We start from the raw sequence: 20,585 nt of genomic DNA, 5'->3' as shown, positions 1-20,585 counted from the left end.
AGCCGACTAACCACATATCGATCAGCTACATACAAATCACATTAGCTCAGCCGGGTTGGCCTTCTGAAAGGATAAGGGATTCACGGATATCGGAAGGACATCCCAATGGGCCGTGAGCAGGGCCGGCAGGTGGGACATGCAGCTTGCGACAAGGCTGCTATTGGCGTTACGCAGCCTGTGCAGAGAGAGGCCTGTGATCCATCGATCCCATGCCAGGCCGGGCCACCATCAAATAATCCCTGGCAGACAGCGCTCGTCGACTGCATCTCCAGGGTTCTGTCTTTCCAGGGTGCTGGGCTGGGCTGGGCTGGGGAACGCAGCTACGGCAAAGGAGGGAGAGCGAGCATGCGGCTACCAGCTACCTCACATATGATTCCATTTGAAGTAGATTACTAGAAACATGTATATACATGTCGAACCAATTTATTAACAACCGAAATCAACACGAGGACATACACCCAGGAACGTCAGTTGTAGCTTCTGTTGGCTGCAGTCCATTGTGTTGCTAATATCCATGGAAGTGTGCGGGGTGTTGGTGAAGACGAAAAGAAGGGCATATTATTAGGCACATCTGCAGTGATGAATCCCATCCCATCCCACCACCTTTACCTCTCACATGAACAGCCCAAGTCCAGGTAGATGTTGGCCACCTATCCTTGGCTCCAACAGCGAAACTCGCCTCGCAAGCCCAATGGAAGCCTTGAATGTCGTGTTCGAGTCAAGCCGGTGTCATCAATTGTTCTGCCAGTTTCAAGTACTTAAAACACCTGCTGGTGTGGCATGATTTCTGATTTCTTCTCTTTTGATATGGGCTAACCTACATCTCTTTCATACGAGCACTTTTCTTCTTTCCTCTTTTCCCACTAGATCAGGTAGCAACCACTTTTGTCTCTCTCATTGATTCTGTTGCGGCATATTAATAATCTGTATTGCATTGGCAAAAACCGGTGACACATGCCAGGTCTGCGTACCTATCAATGCTGGCAAGCCCTATCTCAAACGTTGTGGTGATTGAAGGCTTGATCAAGGTCGATACGATAGGTCGGGTACATACTTACTGTAGCTTCAGCGGCAGCTCCCAAGGTACATCAATTGATGTGCAGCAGCTAGCTAGCTCCAGTAGCTCCAGTAGCTCCAGCAGCTCCAGCCCCTCTCCATCATCGATACGCACCCGACCCACCTAAGGTCCAGTCAAGACTGGGCCCTTGAATCGCATTGTTAGCAGAGCAGGGTAGCAGGGCATCTCAACGAACCACCCGCTGCACTGCCCAGCCTTGTCGCACATCCCATCCATTGGAATCAGCAAAAGAGCAGTTGAGCAGTCGCCGGACACAAACACCGATGCTAAAGTTGCAGCTCGAGGTCAATCCTCTACCACCGTTGCATTCGTAAAGATCAAGATTGGCCACCTTTCCCGATACTTGTCGCCTCCAAACAAAGACCGCAAGTCTCGCCAATCTCCATCTCCATCTTTCCTCGGCTCGGCCAACTAACTGGACGACGTCACCGATTAGCTGCCTGCCGAAACACTTCGCCTGAACCTCCATGGTTGCAGCTATCTGAACTATTTCACTTCGACAGGGAAAACGAAGCCCCTCAAGCAAACAGCTTCGTTCCACACAAACACCACTCCATCCCGCCGCATCTACGCGATGGAGGACCATCTCGACTTGTCCAACGCTGGGGCTTTGTCGGGCGCCGCTCAGTTTCTGAGCGCCTTCGGCTCTTCGGGCGAACCCATCTCTCGTGCCACATCGCCGGGCCTCCCCTCCACCCCCGACGCCGATTCCCACGACACCACCAAGCGCCACCGACCCCGAACCTTCTCCTACTTCCAGCTACTTCCCTACCCCGTCGAGGAGGACGCACAACGCGACGCCGCCCTGCAGGGCATCCTCAAGCAGCTGTACATCTCCATCAAGGCAGAAGACTTCTCCCCGGGCGCCCTCCACTGGACCCGCCAGCTGTCGGGATGGCTCAGCCTCAAGTTCGACATGCCCAGGGACCTCAGGGCCAGGCTGGCGAGACTCTACTTCCATCTATCCTTGGCCCCGGGCCTCGATGGCGCCGCGGCCGATCGCTTCTCCAAGATGGTCTCGACCCTGGCGAGGCGGAAACACCTCTTGAAGCCCGGCGAGGATCTCACGCTGGACTGGAGACCGTTGTGGAAAGAGATCCGGGCCTTGGTGCTTCCTGGCGAAGCCCCTGCCCACCAGTCCGCCCGCAGACGAGGCTTGAAGCACTTGTGGAAGCTCTGTCTCCAATCTTACACCTACTTCGACCCGAGCGAGAGACGGGCGATGCTGGACGAGATCCTGCCCTTCTTCAGTACCTCGGACCTCCAAGACGCCTACATCGTTGTCGGTACCCTCAACATCCTCATGCCCACGACCCCCGCCCCTCCCACGGCGCCTCAGTCGCAGCCGTCCGATTTTGTACCGACCTTCTTCCATCTGTGGTCCTTGATGACAAGGTCCAAGGTCTTCGATATCACATTCCTCGACATGTTTTCGCGCATGGCCCGAGACTACTTGACGTACCGACACGTCCCCTTTACCGAATACGGCATCTTTACTCGAGAACAGTCTGATCTGATCTTTACAGCCATCCTCCGCTTGACCGAGATCCCTGTTGGCCAGGCCAACTCCCCATATACATCCCTGGACTACTCTCCCGGGATGGGAATTTTCCTGGAGAAGGATAAGAAGAAGCACCCCATCTCGTATACAATTGCTCGCTGGGTCGTATCGTCTCTATCTCCCCAATGTCTGGAGAAGGATGGCTCTATTCTAAACAGTCTCGAGGGGCTACTGGAGTCTATCGACACCTTCTTCCATCCGTCGAATCAGGGCTCGTGGACCACCATGTTGGCACAGATGACCTTTTATCTGACAGAAATGTTCGTATCGCGATGGAACAAGGAACAGAGAAGCGAACAGGATACTCCAGTCGACCGAAGGCTTAATGAGGCGCTGAAGCACAGGTTTGTCAAGAGCCTACGCGAAGTCACCTTCATGGGACTCTTTGGCAAGAGCACCAAGGTCACCAACATGTACTTTGGCGCGCTTCAAAACCTTACCTACCTCGAGCCGGACCTGATGCTTCCTGGCGCGCTGCAAAGGTTCTACCCAAGTTTGCAAGGACTTGTCGAGGTTCACCGCACTACTTCGAGCCTTTGTGGGTTGCAGATGATTGCCAACATTATGTCGCGGCAGAAGGGCTTCCGGTGCCATATCACGGCACTGCTTGCCCTGGCCTTACCTGGCATCGATGCAAACGACCTCAACAAGACCCAGTACACCTTGAACTTCATCCAGAGCGTCGCATACAGTATCCCATTCGTCGATTTGACCAAAGCGAGCTCAGGTGTGCACGACACCACCTTGGCCATGCAATGGGTCCAGGGCGAGATGGAGCGTATGGAGCGAGAAGGCCAGGATGTTCATATCGACTACAAGAACGAGCTCAGTGATGAGGACGAGGCGAATATTGTTCGTTCGTCTACGGCGGGCTTCGGTGAATTCATTTTGGCACTTCTCGGCAAAGTCTTCACGCTGCTCGAGAACCTGCCAGATTCTTCGCAGTTGCGGTCTGGCTCTCCAGAAGACAATATCATCAACACTTTGCCGGCGGCTCTGACCCCATTGTTCGCGTCCCTTTCTCCCGAACTGTTTGACATGGCCCTGGAGAAACTGTCGACCTTCGTGTCCACCCACGTTGTACACCAAGCACGTGATGCCATGGCTTGGATCTGTAACGCTCTTTGCAAAGTGAACCCAGAGAAGACACTCAAGGTCTTCCTCCCCATGCTGATTGTCAATATTCGAAATGAAATTGATTACAACGGAGCTGCTTCAGATCGAAGTAGCGGCACAGAAGTCTTGCCCCGTGACCGTGCCCTCGTCTGGCACGTTAGTATCCTGAGCATGTGTGTTGTCCACGTGGGCGCCGAAGTTCTCAAATACAAGACCGAGCTTTTCGACATTGCAAAATACATGCAGGAAAAGTGTCGAGGGCTCCCTACCATCCACATCAGCAACTACATTCATCATCTGTTGCTGAATCTCACAGCCACTTACCCTATCGACAATGCTCTGTTTGAGCCCGAAGTCATCAAGAGGGGATTGGATGTGCATGATTGGGGCCAGTCAACTGCGCCTGCTGATCTCACCATCCGATGGCACCGCCCGCGGCCAGCAGAACTGGAGTTTGCCGTGGAACTGTTTCAGTCGCAAGCGCAGGGCGCTATGGAGAGACTTGAAGTGTTCATGGGCAGTGATGCGCCGGTCAGCAGAAAAGGAAAGAACAAGGAGTGGTCTGATGAGGTCTCGCGCCAGCTCACGCAACTCAGGCTTGTGATTTCCGGAATTGCTATCCTGTTCGACCCTAAGTGGGCGTTCAGCGACGGGAACGGTGTAAATGGCCGACAGGCTGATCATGATGGAGATGAGATGATGGAAGACCGGGACGATGAAGAGGAGAACCCCCTGGCTGAAGCCGGCGAGGATGACGAAACCAGGCCACAGTTCAAGTATCAGAGTGGATACTTGCTGACCCCGGAAAACCCCCTCTACAATCGTATCCATCAGATCCGCGATGAGATCGGCCGCTTGCTGTCGAGGACTCATGCGTTCCTCAACAACCAGCAGGAAGACGATGTGCCCTGCTTCACAGCCCTGTACTCCACCTATCGCACTTGGATTACTGATGTGGGCTTTGAAAGGTCTGCGCACCCTCTCGAGCGGTTGCAAAGACTCTACAAGGCCGACATTGGCCCCTTCAAGATCAGCGGTCTGCGCAAGGCCTACCCGCGCCCCCTGCTCATCAAGCGTGCCGATGCATACCAGCTGCAGCGCGTGAAGCACAATGCCTCTGTCCGGAGGAAGAGCGAGATCGACCGACAGCTCCTCCTTGACCTGGCCGAGTCCTGCACCTCACAATATGCTGATGTTCGAAGAATCGCTCAAGGCGCCCAGGACGCCTCATTGAAGGTACTCATTGGTGGCAGGCCTCTGGTCATTCCCGTTATCCTGGAGCGCTTCCGCAACGCCATGGACGCGATGGACCATGACCGTATCAAGGGAGCAATGTACACGCTACTTTTCACCAGCTTACTGAAGACTTTGATACGCGACTGGCGATACGCGCCCGACCTTCTCCGCCTCTACATCCGAACTGCTAGTGTTGATAAGACATCCATCCAGAACTTGGGAGCAACCGCCCTCTATCCCATGATCGAGTTCGGGAAGCGGTTTGAGCTCATGGTTTTATTGGACGATGACATCGTATCGCAGATCAAGCCGGCCGAGGATTGTTCCAGCGTCATTGCGTCACGACATGACTTTGTCGTCGAGCGACGGAGGAAGGTCGAGGAGAAGAAGATTGCCCTTGGTCTTGAGCTCATCGAGCTTTCGAAGGAATCCCACTGGAAGACGGCAAGCCGCTGCGTCATCTTCACGACCAACCTCTGTGTCCGGTTCGACTCTATTGCACCTCCTCAGTTCATCGAGTTGGTGACCCGCGGAACCAATGACCCGCATCCAGGCCTTCGAAGTAGTTATTTGACGGCCTTCTCGAATGTCTTTGCTGCCATTGACCAGCGTGCCGTATACAACCATTCCTACAGAGACTACTTGGAAGAGAAGGAGAAGGATGTCAACAAAGTGGTCGTCCCGGTCGAGAAGGGCGACGCTCAATTTACACGCAACTTCCTCGACAGCTTTGCCGATCCAGACCATGCCGAGTACTTTGTGGATTCCGATTATGCCGGTTGGCTCGCCTGGGGCAAGAAGTTCAATGCTTTCCGCACCAAACCCAAGCGTTTCGATGAATATGACGATGTCGAAGTTGCTGCAAGAAAGCAAATCGGAAAGCTGGTTACCAAGGATTGGTTGAAGCAGTTCTTCGACTACCTGAAGCAGGAACCGCGCGATTCGACGTCGGACCGATTCCGGAGCCCCGTCGTGATCCTGCTGATGCATGTGTTTGACTTGATGAATTACGGACAGACGGATCTCACCTTCGAGGACGTGAAGACATTGACAGCCGAGGTTTACGGCGACGGTACTGATAAGCACCAACACCGCGCCACGTCGGAGATACTGGGTGCCATGCTTGCCGGCTCAGCGGATGACCCTGTGGAGATGAAGGAACAATCTTGGGGGTTTGCGCAGCCCATGCTTCTCAAGATCTTTGCAGACAGCTTGACGCCCGAGAACCTATCCTATTGGATGATATGCCTACACTTCGTCATTGACACCAAGGACCCACGGCGTGCGCCTGAGCTCATCAAAACCCTCAGCTCGTTCCGGTTGGACATGTCGTCTAACGCGGCCTTCAAGGAAGCCTCGAAAGTAGGGCTCCTCGAGTTCCTCATTAACGACTGCGGCTGGCACTTCCGCCACGAGAAGCCTGTCCTTGAGGACTTCCTGGCTCATATCGATCACCCCTACAAGTCAGTGCGCGAAGCCATTGGTCGAGTGATAGCCACCATATACCGAACCCGCTATCACGAGTCGTTTGAGAACGTCTCTGCTCTCCTGGACCAGAATAAGGCGGTGTCGCCGTCGGGCATTGGAATCCGGCCCTACCAGCCAGACGAGAAGTTCAGCGCCACCATCAAGGATGTATTCTCCCGCCTCGAACAATGGCGACACGAGCGCACTCCTGGCCAACAAACGCCATCCTCGTACACTTCTGGCTCGAAGACGGTGCTGACGTGGCTGGACAACACCCTCTCCTCGCAGGAATGCACGCAACTGACGTCCTTCTTCCCGGATCCGTTCATAGATCAGCTTCTGCACATGATGGACGTCAAAGAGGACCCGGAACTCATGAGACTTGCATACCATGTCTACCGGCATCTCCCGAATATTCCCTTAGGACCGGGGAAGACGGGCCGTTCATTGCCGCTCTGATACGGCTCGGAAAGGGCGCGACATCGTGGCACCAGCGGCTGCGTGCGCTCGTCAACATGCAGGTTATTTACTTCCGTCGTCTGTTCCTAATGAATGCGGCTCAGCGCGAGGTGCTTTTCGACGCAGTGGGCGACATGCTGGCCGATCCCCAGCTTGAAGTCCGTACGGTGGCTGGCGCCACGCTGGCCGGCATGATTCGGTGCTCACCGGCGGCGATCCGGAACCCCGTCATCGAGTCGCTGAAGTCGCGGTTCGAGCGCTCGCTCGCGCAGAACCCGATGCCAAAGAAGAAGGCACCCGGCACGGACACGCCGGTCAACGCGACACAACAGATCGTGCGGCGGCACGCGGCGGTGCTGGGGCTCGGGTCGCTCATCGAGGCGTTCCCGTACGCGACGCCGCCACCGAGCTGGATGCCCGAGGTGCTGGCCCTGTTGGCGCGGCGCGCGGCTAGTGACCCCGGCGTTGTGGGCAAGGCCACCAAGAGCATCCTGTCCGAGTTCAAGAAGACGAGACAAGACAGTTGGGGAGTTGATCAGAAGGTAAGTAAATTGTGATGCTTTCTTATCCCCTTGTTGCTGTATATATGAGAAACCTGAACTGACTTGCGTACTTGCAGTATTTCACCTCGGAACAACTGGAAGATCTGGAGGGTGTCCTCTGGAAGAGCTACTTTGCCTAAACATGGCTCTATGCTGTAGGGGTATAGTATACGAGCAGAGAATAATAGAACAAGCGATGCATTTGCCTAGTATATCTATCTGTGTAGTCAATGTATTGACCTAAGCGGTTCTGTTACCAATGCTGTCTGTCTTGTTATCAACATCGGCATCAGCGCTACCATGAATGCTGACAACCAGATATTGAGCCGACGTACGTACTCATAAAGTTGGTTGCAAGTTGCGTGACATGGATTTCAATGTCAAGTCTACATGTGTCGACTTCGATAAACCCTGAAGCAACCGCCTCTTGAAGCACCCGGTCAAACGACAACCCGTAGAACTATTAAGACGCTCCTGGCAGAAAAGGAGAAGACGGCCAACTCGATTGCAGCGGGTGCAGTCAGCACTTGTTTAGCACCACCCCACCTAAGACGGCGTGATACACCTGCGCATCCGGACTTTTCGCATCGCTACGAAAGTGCGGCAAGCGGCGCAACTTCGCATAAACGGACAACACACCCTAGACTGAGTTAGGCCGACTGTTTGAAGTGACCATAAAAGCTGATTCTTGCCGCCTGTGAAGTAATTGGTATTCTCACCAGATTGTAACCCGAACAAAAAATGATTACATGAATATACTATTACTACTACTACAAAAGAGCCTTTTACCACAGAAAGCCGTCCCCCCTATCTTTTACTTGCAAGCCGATTGCAAATACGAAATATGACCACAATGACTCCCCAGGTCGACGACACCCGGCAGCACCCGGCCCTCACCGTCTACCGCGGCTGGAAGGACACGGGCAAGCACGTCTGGTCGCCCTTTGTCGTCAAGCTCGAGGCCCGCCTCCGGTTCGGGAACCTCGCCTACCGCACCGCCGTGGGTTCACCCAAGACGGCGCCCCGGGGCAAGATCCCCTACGTCGAATTCACGTCCGCGGCAAGTGGTGATGCTGCGCTGGGTGACTCGGACCTCATCATCAAGGCGCTGATGGAGCGGGAGTTTTTGTCGGACCTGAACGCGAGGCTCGACGGGGAGGACCGGGCGAGGACCTCGCGATCCGGGCCATGATGGAGGACCGGCTTGTCTTTTACCACGTAAGTTGAGTACCTAAGCTTACATGAAGCCAGCGGACCTATTCTATTGGCAACTGACACACGATGGGGACTAAAACAGGGTTGGGAACGCTGGACCCAGAACTACTACACGATGCGCGACCACATCTTCGGCGCCATGCCGTGGCCCCTGCGCGTCGCTATCGGGCTGCTGGCCTACCGCGGCACGGTGGCGACGCTGCACGGTCAGGGGACGGGGCGGTACGCGGCCGAGGAGATCGCGGCCTTCCGGCTCGAGATCTGGGAGGCGGTCGATGCCCTGCTGACGGCTTCGAAGAAGGAGAAGAAGAAAACAAGTCGTCGCCCCGCGACGACGGGCCGACGGAGGAGAAGGAGCCCTTCTGGGTCCTGGGCGGGGAGGAACCCACCGAGGCGGACGCGACCGTTTTCGGGTTCGTGGTTAGTGTCTTGATTTGTACAGCGTAAGTTTTTTTTTGGTCCCCATGCGCTTGCTGGTTCTCTTTCCGCATCATCTGGCCTGGATGTTAGCTAATCATGATACGACAAACAGGGGACCGGATTCGCGGGCGGTGGTCAAGGGGTTCCCGGTCGTCGTGAGTACGCCGAGAGGATACAGAATCAGTATTTCCCCGACTATGAGAAATGGACTTTGTGAGATTAGTTTGCCCATAAGTGTAGTATTCAAAGTTTTTAACGCGGAAGGATCAGGCGTCTAAATAAATAGGACATTATGTACGTGATATGGAGTATTGACGCCATCTTGTCTGTCTTCATGTTCTGGTATATAGCAGTATGTACAATACATATCGCAAAAGCTTTCGCCTCATTTCCTGTCAAAGCATCTCGCTGGGGGGGGATGGGGGGGATGGGGGGCATTAAACAATAAGAAGATATCCTGTCTTGTCACATCGAGATTTCCCTCATTTCACACTCCACATCAGTCTGTCCCTCCCCGCCACCTGGCGACGGCAACTGACCAGCCTTTTCCCTCCCTCACCCTACGGCATCTCATGCGAGTCGGCCCGCTGGTCGCCGATGAGGTGTCGGTGCTTATAGGGCAGTTCGACGGGCGGTGAATAGGTCGTATTCTCCTTCATTTGCGGCGGCGGCGCAAGGCCGCCCTGCTGCTGCCGATGTTGTCCCGGTGGCGATGGCGCGTACCACCCGCCGCCCCCAGCCGTGCTGCCCGAGTACCCGCCGACCGAGCCGTCCGCGCCAGCATACCGCATCGCCGTAGCCTGCTGATGCTGGCCGTACGCGTCCTGCGGGTATCCTCCGGGGCTGCTGCCACTGTGCAGCTCCTGGGCGGCGGCCGCTTGGCTGTTCCGGCGCCTCCTCCAGAGCACGGCTCCGACAATGCCGGCGAGGAGGGCGACGCCGGCGATGCAGCCCACCACGATGCCGGCGATGGCGCCGGAGCCCAGTCCCTGGCCGTTGTCATCTGATGTTCCTCCTCCCGCGTTCTGGCCGTCCGCGACGGGGCTAGTCGGTGTTGCCGTGGGCGGCGACACCGCGCCGCCGCCGCCGGAGGATGATGAGGATGAGGTCGTCGGCGTCGCGGTCGCGCACTGCGACGTCGAGACCGTCTTGGCGAAGAAGGTGTTGCCCGGCAGCGTGTTCACGCCGGCGTCGGTGCAGCCGACACCTTCGACCTTGCCCCGGTAGAAGCCGTTGTACCCGGGCTCGCAGCACCAGGCACCGTTGTCGACGGAGCCGCTGTCGCCGCCCCAGAGGGTCCATTGCTGGTTGGGACACTGTTTCGGTCAACGACCCAAAGAGTCTCTCGTCAGCTTCTCTCTTCCTCACGCACGCTCTCTCCCACGGATCTTTTCTGCCCTAAACTTACCCTAGGGGGTCGCCCTGGCCTGGTTGATGCAGTCCTCGCCCTCCTTGCAGCACCAGCTCCCGCCCTGGGCCCCGACGCCGGCGCAGACGTACCCGGCGGGGCAGCACCGCCGCTGCGTCCCCGTGCCGCAGTCGACGGGCGCGCTCGAGGGGCAGTACCGGCTCTTGACGCGCAGCGACCAGCCGCCGTCGTAGGGGCACACGTCGTCCTGCGCCGCGGCGGCGGTGGAGCTGAGCACGGCCAGGAAGACCGATGCCGCTACTGTTGCTTTGCCCATAGGAAGCGTCGTCGTCGTCGTCGTCATCGTCGTCGTCGCGGTGTCACTGTCTTCTCCCCTCCCTGGTCTCCTGCCAGTTTGTCTAGACGCAGTAGTATCTCAATACACCCGCGTGGGGGGTTTGACGTGTCTTTAGCGGGCTTCGGTCTTGTCTGGTTACGGCACAGGGCAAATCACGGAAACAAATGCGCACGTATCGTATCAGCCGCACATATCAGTGGTAGAAAATGGCGGTAGAGAGAAAAGAAAAAGAGAGGGAGTAGCCCATGGTTGATGCATAGAAGGTTATGAAGGAATTTGACGGGACCAATCGCACAATCATTCAGCTTTGGATCTCCATCTGAACAGCCATTCCATTTCTGATCCCATCATGCCGCATACGGTCTCCGGGCCCCTGGCTGCTGCTGCCCACCTGTGCCTCACTGCCTCTCTCCAGTACATTGGCTCATTGGCTCTTTTGCTTTTGTCCTACCAAGACGCTTGAAGAGAGAGAGAGAGAGAGTGGAAGACTGGATCGAGCCAATGAGGTGATGGCTGGCCCGCCATTTCCAAGAGAGGCTTGGGTACGGAGTATGTTTGCTCCAGTCCTTGCCAGAAAGCATCCCGGGCAGCGCTTATCACGACGCACTATACTCAGCTCTAGCAGGGGTTTTCGATATTATTATTAGGATCCTTCAGCAGCGTGCGGCACGGAATCCCACCGACTCTGGCCCCTCCGCCGTGGGCCACTTAGCTGCCAGGCCAAGAAGCCAAGCCCCCTGCCTTGTGGGTACCCGACGACGTGCCGGCAATCAACTTGGCGTGCTTTTTGGGGTCTCTTCAGATTATGGCCATCCATCTATCACACACTGTGTAAGACGGCTGCATCGCCCAAGCAAACAGTACAATTTCCAATGAGAAATGCATGCCTGCTGTGCTGAGCAGCTTCTTACCATCATACGTAAAGTGTTCCAGGCGTCGATGCTGCGACCGAGATACATGCACACGATGCACGATTGATCCCGGCAGCCTGGCTGAGGTGCTGGTGGTGTGGCGATGGCCCCCCTGGCAGCCTGGCCAAGAGCCGACCAAATAAGCAGGACAACTGTTCCTGCACAACCGTCGATCGCGCCTGTTTCAGTTGGACTCGCTTACGGGTGACGGGGGTCGCTTTTCTGCAAGAGTCGGTCGGCTCTTTCATCGCTTCTCCCCAACATAACATGGTTCCCAGTGTTATCGCCCCCATCCCGATCAATCGTTGCAAGCTGTATGTACTCACTGCTGGTAAGCTGGTGTAAATGCCGTCAATCCATGGTTGCATGGTCCGTCATGGGCTATGTATGGCCAACCTTGATGCCAGAAGGAATCAGGTCATTGGCATCCCATCATCGCAGGGAGGGGAAGGCAGACGCATGGGAAACATGGATCTTGCTCCTTCGTTGCAACCCTACCACCACCAGCCCTGAAGTCCCTGGGCGCAGCCAGGAGAGCCCCCCGACACGCCGGCAAAGGTCTTTGGCGCTTCCGTTTCTTTGGGTACGATAGTACACAGTGTAAGTCCCGGCACTTTACGGAGTACATCAAGCCTACGTGCGACCGAGGCTCTTAGGGGTCACATTTTGCGAGAAGAAAAAAATGTTCACGTGACTCAATTCGGGCAGCCTGTGCTTGCCGTGCGCAGGCGCAAATAGCCGGTCGTAGCCGTGCGTGTGGCTGGAGGGTGGCTAGAGGTGGCTTTCCTGTGGCCGTATCGAAGGTAGGTGTCGGCGAGGGGAAGCTGACGACGGAGGAAAAGGGGTAATTGGTAGCGGAGGGAAGGGAGCTGGCGCCGACGAGGGAGAGGAGCTGCCGTCGATAAGTAGACCTGCCGACGGATAGAAGGGGTAGGGGGCACTGACGATTAGAGGAACAGCTGGTGACAGGTGTCGGCGTACGTGGCCGTACCCCTCGCTATAACCTAAGTGAATTAGAGCCGCGAAGCGGCGCAGTGTAGCTAGTATTAGAGCTCACAGATATCCAATCACACTTCATAGGTGAGGCTTCGATGCTGTTGCAGCAGCAGGAAGATAGTGACAATCGCCAGTAACGATAGAATCAGTGTGGTATTCTGCTGCCTACCCCGCAATCAAGGGGATACGCAACGTGATACGCCAGTGCCTTCATGCTACGCGAATATACTGCACCATCCACTTTGTTCTTCTTTGAGGGATTGCGAACTTCTGAGCCACGTGTCTGCTAAAGGATTTCTCGGCGTACACCTATCGAAGCTCTTACGTGACATCTCAATGCAGAGCTTGTCTGAACCTACATCTATCAATAGATGTATCCAAGTTTGACGCTTCTTTGTTTTCATCATTCTCCATGAATCGGTATCAGACAACTGCAAAGGCTCTGGCACCTGCCCGCCGACCCCACCGTGTCCTTCGCCGGCAAGATCGTGCTGGTGACGGGCGCCAACACGGGCCTAGGCTTCCAAGCCGCCGTCAAGTACGCCGCCCTCGGGGCCGAGAAGCTTATCCTGGGCACGACATGGACCCCAAGAACTTGACGCTCGTGGGCGGGAGCCTCCTCCAGACGGCCAACGAAAAGGAGGGCTGGGATACCGACAAGAGCTACTCGCAAGTCAAGTTACTGGGGATGGCCGTCATGTTAGCCGTCGCTACGCGCATGACGATGACGGCGGCGGCGGTAACTGGCGCAGCGGAAGAAGAGGGGCCGCCGCCGCCGCGGGTCAACGTGAACGCCGTGTGCCCCGACCTGTGCCAGACCTACCTGGGCCGCAACTGGGATGGGTTTCTGTCCCACGGTCTTTGGTGAGCGCCACGGCGCTGGGGCCCGAGTGCCACGGCCGGTTCTGGCACCACGATGTGCTGTATCCGTGAGTTACTCCCTCCCACATCACATGCTGGCTCTTTGCAAAGCAATATAACTTGCAAAGAAGAAAAGCCTGCTAATACTGCCCACCTGTTGTCACAGATTGGGCGAACGGGCCCAGGATGAAGACCTGATGCAGAAGACATGGACGGAGATTGTGGAGGCCATTGCCGGAGATGTCGCACGCAAAAGTGGACATCCACCATATGCGTGCGATATAGTGGTATATGTACTCAATGCGACACGAGACCAACCTGAGATACGGCAGGTGCTGGATATCCTGGCCTGATGACCATTTCTAGGGACCTTTTGATCTTTATGAAAGCGGCGCAGTACTTGCAGAAGTACAATACTCTGCTGGATGGCAATGAGAGCGATTGTGCGTTTCTCTTCTCATGTTTCAGTAGTGGATCTTCACCATCGTTGCGATAAAACCTGACTCTTGCCCAACTCTGGAGTATCGCAGACCCTCTGATTGGATCCTCTATTTCAAGAGATTGTCTATCAATGTGTCCTTTGGCGCATGCTAGCGTTGCAAGAACGCCTGCATACTGCGCCTCATCCTCTCATCAAGGACACCCGACTGGTTGTTGATTACTAGTCGATCCATACGTGCCGTCTATAGCCATCTATCCGATCTCCATAACCTTTCTTCCAGCCACCTGGATGAAGGTGTGCTGCCACATCAGCGAACCTTGACATACTTGGTATGCGTACCGCTCGCCACGACCGGCCCCGCCTCCCCATCGACCACCTTGGAAATGACGACCGAGGTGAAGCCCACAGAGCCGCCCACCCTGTCGGCCGTGGCCTCGATCTCGATCTCCTCGCCCTCCCGGGCCGAGGACAGGTACCGCACGTGGATTTCGACCGAGACGCCCGTCTTGTCGCGGCGGTCCCAGGTGGCGATGGCTATGCCGCCGGCCCAGTCGACGATAGTGGCCGAGACGCTGCCGTGCAGGCCGCCCGACGAGTTCATGTGGTTTTTGGACAAGACGATCCGAGCCTTGACTACACCCTTGACGGCCGACACGATGCGGACGTCGGACAGGGTGAGGGCGTAGATGGGGGACCGCTGCAGCTGGCGCTCGACCAGCGTCTCGATGTGGGTCTTGATCTCGTCGCCTTGGCTGGATCCCATCTTTTTCTTTGCCGTGTCGGTTGGCTGGGTTTGGTGTTTGTGAGTAAAAAGTGAGTTATTTGTGGAGACTTGTTGGGGAGAGTTGAGTAAACTTGACGATTGAGCTCACTTACGCTCTTTGCGTTGGCTTGTAGATGCTCCCGCAAGAAAATTTGGCCGTAACCGGACACCCCAATTGATGCTTACTTGAGAAGGGTCGGGTGCGGAGCGCGCCGCCTATGTAGGTACCCCCCCGGGGCAGGGGCAGCCAGCGCCTACTTAGGCTTACAAGGCTTGCTAGGTTAATCCCAGTGAAAGAGGAATCCACCAGCCATCAACTGCCAGTCCTGAGTCTCCCCCTTATTCTGATTTTGGGGTCTATGTGCTAGAAGGCTTATATAATTAACACATGAACAGATGCTGCTTCGGCGCCATCCCGCGTACCACGCCGTCGACCAGCTATCATAGCTACTTCATGTTATCAGCACCGTTTGGGGTCACTGCAGACTTAGAGCGGTCCAAGTCTAAATCTGGTAAATCACGGGCACCAACTACCGAATATCGATAAGAGTAGCGATGCCGGCGGCAGCAGGTACAGGAGAAACGACCATGACAGGGTGCGGAGATAACAGGATTCAAGACGTTAACGAGCATTACTAGGCAATAGAATGTTCATAGATCGCCAAAGAACCGATCTATCTCCGTTCCAACCCAGTTAGACCTCTCCCGGATTTCGTCGACCGACTACACCCCTTCATCCGTAACGTAAGCATCAATGAAACACGCTGGAACCCATTCGAAATAGACATTCTTCACTTTGACTAGGGCCTTGTTTTCATCGCCCTTCTCAGTTGCTTGCTTGGAGTAGGATGATGTCTCTAGTACATCATCTGCACCCTTGACGGTACCTCGCCAACCTCTCGTCAGCTCGGCCGCGTCTTTTTCCTCCACCACGTGTTCGCTTGCCTTTCCGGGCCTGGCGACCTTGCCGACTTCAGTCAGGACTACCACGCACGAGCCGGGAGAGGCATGCTTTGCGCTGAGGACCGCCGGGAGCGAGCCGGTCTTGTTGGAGACATCGCCGACAGAACTGATGCGGTCGGCACCCAGCAGCACCAAGTCTACGTCCTCGGAGGCTAGGGCGGCAGAGGCATCAGAATAGAGCGTGATGTCGATGATGCGCTTCTCATTTCCAGCCTCGGTGAGAAGTTTCGAAGCAAGGGTCACGCCTTTGCACAAGGGCCTCTACTCGAGGATGCGGAGATCCAGGGTCACGCCCAGAGCAGTGGCGGCATACAATAGGCAACTTGAGATGGTCGAGCTTGAAGACAGCGTCAGGAATTTCAGTCTCCTCTTCGTCAGGGGTCGTTCGGGTAACACGCGATCTCTGATGAGATCCACGAACGAGGCCCGAATCTTGGACACGGCCGACTCTTGCTGGGTAAGGCAATCATCAATAATGCTCAGAACCCGCTGCAACCTGTCATCTGGCAGTCCGCCAGCCCTCCAGACCCCTTCTTCAATCCGTTCGAGAACCGAGACGAGGACACTAACAATGGCCGCGCCCATGCTCTCGCGCCCATTCATCCAGAGATGCCACGCAGCCATTTAAATCTTGGCCCACCAGAAATCATCCCGAGCCAAGCCATCCGAATTGGCAATGACGCTTCGTAGAATCGAAACAGCTTTAGTGGCTAGCTGCCGGGCACCGCTCTCATGGTCGGCCTGCAGACGAAGAAGGCCTAAGGCGAGGGCGCGGCCGGCCCTGGCGCCGATATCGATTTCGGGCCAGACGCGCCGCAAGCTGTCTCGCAGCCTCGGCACACCCTCAGAGCCGTCGACCTGGAGCGGGTCGTGCCACTCCCAGCCCTCGTGCTCCCAGTCGATCGTGGTTCCGGTCTCGCCTTTGCCACCCTCCCCGGCTGATTTGAGGCGGAAGGCGAAAGGATGGATGGTCCACTGGCGGCCGATCGACTCGTCTACGAAAGAGTACGGTTTGCCCTTGTGCAGGAGCTTGATGGACGCAAGGCCAAGAGTGGTCTCCTCCTTGATCTCTCGCAGAGCGGTAGCCAGCGAGTCGGCATCTTCCTTCTCCACGCTCCCGGAGATGGGAGCAAGCTTATGCGGATATGTTCGCACGTCGCCGCTGCGCCTGAAGAGTGCGACCTGGACCTTCCCGGGGTCATCTGGGGCGGTTCTGAACAGAAATGACGCAGCTACCTCGCGCTTCTGCAAGGTCGGCGTCACTCCCGCTTCCGCGACCGTGCTTGGGACCTGTTTTTGTTGGTTGCTCGCCGCCATATCTCACGAATTTTTCAGGTGCTGTCTGCATGTGATGATTTGCCTAGAGACGCCAGGTGGAAAGTGCGCGTGACATGAAGCCAACGATGTTATGTAGCATTTCGCTGCACCTCGATACAATTGGGTAACTAAGGGCGGAATAACAGGAGCAACTAAGTATATATATAACGATGGTAGAATAAAGGCTGCAGTGCTTCGACAGTTACGCTGAAGTGGAATCATGAGAGGTTGCACCAATTCGGGGGTTTGGCGTTCCTTACGACGGCTGCCGCACGCAAAAGTGGACATCCACTAATGCGAAGATTAGTGGCCTTGATATACTCGGATGGATGGATGGATGGATAGAGCCAATTTATCGTCCGATCCGAGGCCTGGGCCTCATGCAGACGTTGGTACTATGCTAGCTACTATAATTCACTGTTGCGGCGCTTCAGTGGTTCCTTCCGGCGCTCACCGCGGTATCCACCCACTAAAGTTCAGGCCTCCACCCGCTGTAGCCTTCTGCCACTGTCCACCGCCTTGAAACTGCCGCACAGCCCTGCGCCTCCGCGTCCTTCTGCCACGTCTCTTCTATCTAGTACACTATGGAGCTATATACAGCTATGAAATCATCGAGTGCATCGTGATAAAGGAAATGAAAGTGAGTATCGAGCATCGGGTGCGATGGCGCCACAGGGTAACTACTGCGGCAACTCCGGGGTAAGTGGAAGTGGTGAAGGCTGGTGCTGGTGAGGGGCCCTCGCTCCAGGAGGTAGGTCGTGTTGAGCACTGTCCGGTACGCCACTGCGGTTTGGCAACAGCAACTGGAGCTTGGCTGGATGGGGGGGTTCCAGGGCGATGCGCGCTGAGGTTAGCGCGCACCGCCCCAGACAGCACTAAAAGGTGCTGTGGTAGGCTCTTCTGAAGCACTGACATACGAAAATCCACCGGTACGGTTGCCGGTGGGTGGCTGGAAGGGGCTACCCTGCAGGCACACGACGCCTCGAGGCGATCCAACAGCGCCCGAGGGCACCGCGAGACCTGCCGAGACGACGGTACAGTGCAGGATAGCGTCCCAGCCGGTGGGTGTGGCAATATGGCGAAAGTGGCTGTTCAAGCCTGAAGGGTCTGCTATTCACCGCGTGTTTAGGTGGAAGGGCCACCTCCGGGGGGCCCCTTAGAGGGCTCCTTCGGGGGCTCCTTCGGGGGCTCCTCGGGGGCTCCTTCGGGGGCTCCTTCGGGGGCTCCTTCGGGGGCTCCTTCGGGGGCTTCCGGGGAGGCGGCTCGTCCTCCACCGCTGACCGAGTGAAGCGTCCTAGAAGGCCCGTTCGAAGCATGAATATTACAACGGTTTTGGCTCGTCGGGACTCCCATATCACCGTTAAGTCGGTGGGAGGTCTAGGGCCCTTCCAGCCGGAGCCGGCCGAGGCCCAGACCTCCTCCCCGAAGTGCCCTATAGTTGGGGCAGTTCAGAAGGATGTGCCGGATCGTCTGTCGGTCCCCGCAGTCGCACAGCGGAGAGTCGGTGCGCCGGATTTGCCACAGGTAGTCCTTCAGGCCTATTTTCCCCGTTCGGAGCTGGAACACTGTGGCTGCCACAGCACGCTTTAGGCCTTGGTACCTGAATGTTACAGTGTGTGTGGACTAACCACTGCGCCACAAAGCAAAAGCTTCGGAATTTCTCTACACCGAGCTTAAGTAAATCATGCAGTACTGGGGGTTTGTCGCCCCAGGCATGAGGGCATGCCTTTGGAGAGAGGGCATAGTGTTACGATCGGCGGGTTGGCCCCCCGCGGGGTAGCACTTAAGGCGTAGAATTGGACAGAAATGACCCGAAGAGTCATTTCCGAAGCTTTTGCTTTGTGGCGCAGTGGTTAGTCCACACACACTGTAACACAATGACTCTTCGGGTCATTTCTGTCCAATTCTACGCCTTAAGTGCTACCCCGCGGGGGCCAACCCGCCGATCGTAACACTGAAAGGGTAGCCTTTTCGGGCCGAGGAAGCCGATGGTGCAAAACCCTTCCGTGTGGTGCACTTTCCCACTCGTCGACCCAGCGCTGTTTAGTAGTCTTTTTAGCGAGCATGCGCTGGGCAGCTACTGTAGTAAAGGGGGCCGGGTTAGTGATGGGCCTCAGGCCCTCTCGGCGTGTGCTAGATCCGTCCCCTCAGGTGTCCGGTCCAGTGCCCTAAGGGTTCGCTGTGCCACTGCCGGTACCACTGTGGCGCCTGCAGCCACTAGGGCTGCCATCGCTGCAGTGGTGGCCCGGTCGGCGGCGGTGCCGGTAGCCGGTTCCAGGGTAGTCTCCAGGGTAGGTGTTGCCGACGGTGTACCTGCTGTAGCATGCCCAGTGGTGCCTGCCGGCGCTGGAGCCACTGTAGCTATAGGGCTTCGTAGTGTGAAGGTGGCTGTTGTGTAGGCGGTTCGGGCCTTGCGTGCGGCTGCTAGTGCCGGTGCTTCAGTGGCTGCTTTAGCGAGCTCGTCGGCCTTTTCGTTTCCTGGGACGCCTGTGTGCGCCGGGATCCAGTGGATGTTGACGAGGATGCCTTCCTGCTGCAGGGCGGTTAGGTGTACCGAGATCTGTTTCAGCAGCCACTGACCGGACTGCCGTTCACAGAGAGGAACCGCTGATTCAGATAATTGGTTTTAGCGGCTGTCCGACCGGGTGTAACGAACGCTATCCGGGTTCCAAAAGAAACCTAGTAAGACGTACTGGGGTTTATGTTGGCAATACGAGAGAGTATCTGAACGTGCGATAGAGGCGGACCTCTATCGATACCATGTGCAATAGCCGTAGGAACGAAGGTGACTGAGGTGCGTAGACTTGAGGGGATTCACAATAGTTTCGTTAAGGCTGTTTGCCTCACCAATGGGTTAAGATTGATGCTTAGATTGATCACTGAAGTAGGGAGCGTCTATATGAAATACATAGGGAATGACCGTCGTTATATATCCCGTCCCTTCTTCACTGATCCCTTTGCTGCTCAGCCTTGATCGGTTGTGCTCGGTGTTGCTCCACCAAGCTGCGTCGGGCCTTGTTCGTCACGTGACCCGTTCCTGGCTATCCCTGTGGTTCCGTCCACCTCTGTCTGTCCAGGGCTGGATAGCCACATCGTGTTGTCTTTGTGGTGTTGGTCATCGTGGTGTTGTGGCGGTGCAGTGTTTGTCGTCGTAGGTAGGTTCGTTAGTGTTGATCGGTGGGGTAAGTCTTAGTGCTGCTTTTCGTAAGCGCCTCGGGACATGGTGTCGCCGTGCCGAGTGTGGGTCTGGCCGCATGGTTAGGTCAGGTCGTAACACCGGGCAGTGCCGCGACGCTACCATCTGCTGGATAATGGCTGAACGCCTCTAAGTCAGAATCCATGCCAGAACGCGGTGATACCTCCCACACGTTGTAGACGGATACGAATAGGCTCCGGCCTCGCATCTTAGCTGGCAAATGTTCCATCGGGCTTGAAGTGCTCGGTGGTGATTTGTGTATTGTAATTTGAACACGCGTGGGATTAAATCCTTTGCAGACGACTTAGCTGTGCGAAAGGGTCCTGTAAGCAGTAG

At 56.2% G+C, this 20,585-nt stretch overlaps 9 protein-coding genes across 9 annotated transcripts; 3 read left to right on the top strand and 6 right to left on the bottom strand.

Annotated features, from left to right (window-relative positions):
• Positions 1-1,652: 1,652 nt before the first annotated feature.
• On the top strand, positions 1,653-7,599 carry PG994_005282 (GPI mannosyltransferase; the record flags this gene model as incomplete). The annotated part of the gene is made up of 3 exons (XM_066856691.1): positions 1,653-6,851; positions 6,932-7,459; positions 7,537-7,599. The coding sequence occupies 3 exons, from the start codon at positions 1,653-1,655 to the stop codon at positions 7,597-7,599; spliced, it is 5,790 nt and encodes a 1,929-aa protein (XP_066715960.1).
• Positions 7,600-8,312: 713 nt separating this feature from the next.
• PG994_005281 (uncharacterized protein) lies at positions 8,313-9,311 on the top strand (the record flags this gene model as incomplete). Its single annotated transcript, XM_066856690.1, has 4 exons — positions 8,313-8,624; positions 8,757-8,945; positions 8,993-9,094; positions 9,207-9,311. 4 exons carry the CDS (start codon positions 8,313-8,315, stop codon positions 9,309-9,311), a joined length of 708 nt encoding a protein of 235 aa, XP_066715959.1.
• Positions 9,312-9,654: 343 nt separating this feature from the next.
• PG994_005280 (uncharacterized protein) lies at positions 9,655-10,806 on the bottom strand (the record flags this gene model as incomplete). Its single annotated transcript, XM_066856689.1, has 3 exons — positions 9,655-10,410; positions 10,503-10,521; positions 10,595-10,806. The coding sequence occupies 3 exons, from the start codon at positions 10,804-10,806 to the stop codon at positions 9,655-9,657; spliced, it is 987 nt and encodes a 328-aa protein (XP_066715958.1).
• Positions 10,807-13,287: 2,481 nt separating this feature from the next.
• PG994_005279 (uncharacterized protein) lies at positions 13,288-13,575 on the top strand (the record flags this gene model as incomplete). Its single annotated transcript, XM_066856688.1, has 1 exon — positions 13,288-13,575. The coding sequence occupies one exon, from the start codon at positions 13,288-13,290 to the stop codon at positions 13,573-13,575; it is 288 nt and encodes a 95-aa protein (XP_066715957.1).
• Positions 13,576-14,317: 742 nt separating this feature from the next.
• Positions 14,318-14,773, bottom strand: PG994_005278 (uncharacterized protein; the record flags this gene model as incomplete). Its single annotated transcript, XM_066856687.1, has 1 exon — positions 14,318-14,773. The coding sequence occupies one exon, from the start codon at positions 14,771-14,773 to the stop codon at positions 14,318-14,320; it is 456 nt and encodes a 151-aa protein (XP_066715956.1).
• Positions 14,774-15,496: 723 nt separating this feature from the next.
• On the bottom strand, positions 15,497-16,321 carry PG994_005277 (translation initiation factor eIF-2B subunit family protein; the record flags this gene model as incomplete). The annotated part of the gene is made up of 2 exons (XM_066856686.1): positions 15,497-15,995; positions 16,050-16,321. The coding sequence occupies 2 exons, from the start codon at positions 16,319-16,321 to the stop codon at positions 15,497-15,499; spliced, it is 771 nt and encodes a 256-aa protein (XP_066715955.1).
• Positions 16,322-16,360: 39 nt separating this feature from the next.
• On the bottom strand, positions 16,361-17,053 carry PG994_005276 (uncharacterized protein; the record flags this gene model as incomplete). Its single annotated transcript, XM_066856685.1, has 1 exon — positions 16,361-17,053. The coding sequence occupies one exon, from the start codon at positions 17,051-17,053 to the stop codon at positions 16,361-16,363; it is 693 nt and encodes a 230-aa protein (XP_066715954.1).
• Positions 17,054-17,903: 850 nt separating this feature from the next.
• Positions 17,904-18,796, bottom strand: PG994_005275 (uncharacterized protein; the record flags this gene model as incomplete). The annotated part of the gene is made up of 4 exons (XM_066856684.1): positions 17,904-18,151; positions 18,196-18,347; positions 18,546-18,653; positions 18,747-18,796. 4 exons carry the CDS (start codon positions 18,794-18,796, stop codon positions 17,904-17,906), a joined length of 558 nt encoding a protein of 185 aa, XP_066715953.1.
• Positions 18,797-19,166: 370 nt separating this feature from the next.
• On the bottom strand, positions 19,167-20,146 carry PG994_005274 (uncharacterized protein; the record flags this gene model as incomplete). Its single annotated transcript, XM_066856683.1, has 2 exons — positions 19,167-19,586; positions 20,117-20,146. The coding sequence occupies 2 exons, from the start codon at positions 20,144-20,146 to the stop codon at positions 19,167-19,169; spliced, it is 450 nt and encodes a 149-aa protein (XP_066715952.1).
• Positions 20,147-20,585: the final 439 nt, after the last annotated feature.

The sequence above is a fragment of the Apiospora phragmitis genome (assembly GCF_038363925.1).
Source record: "Apiospora phragmitis strain CBS 135458 chromosome Unknown utg000006l:1.0-5683423.0:1.0-5690449.0, whole genome shotgun sequence".
Classification (NCBI taxonomy): domain Eukaryota; kingdom Fungi; phylum Ascomycota; class Sordariomycetes; order Amphisphaeriales; family Apiosporaceae; genus Apiospora; species Apiospora phragmitis.
The sequence above is the reverse complement of the archived record's forward strand: the minus strand, read 5'-3'. Positions and strand labels throughout refer to the sequence as shown.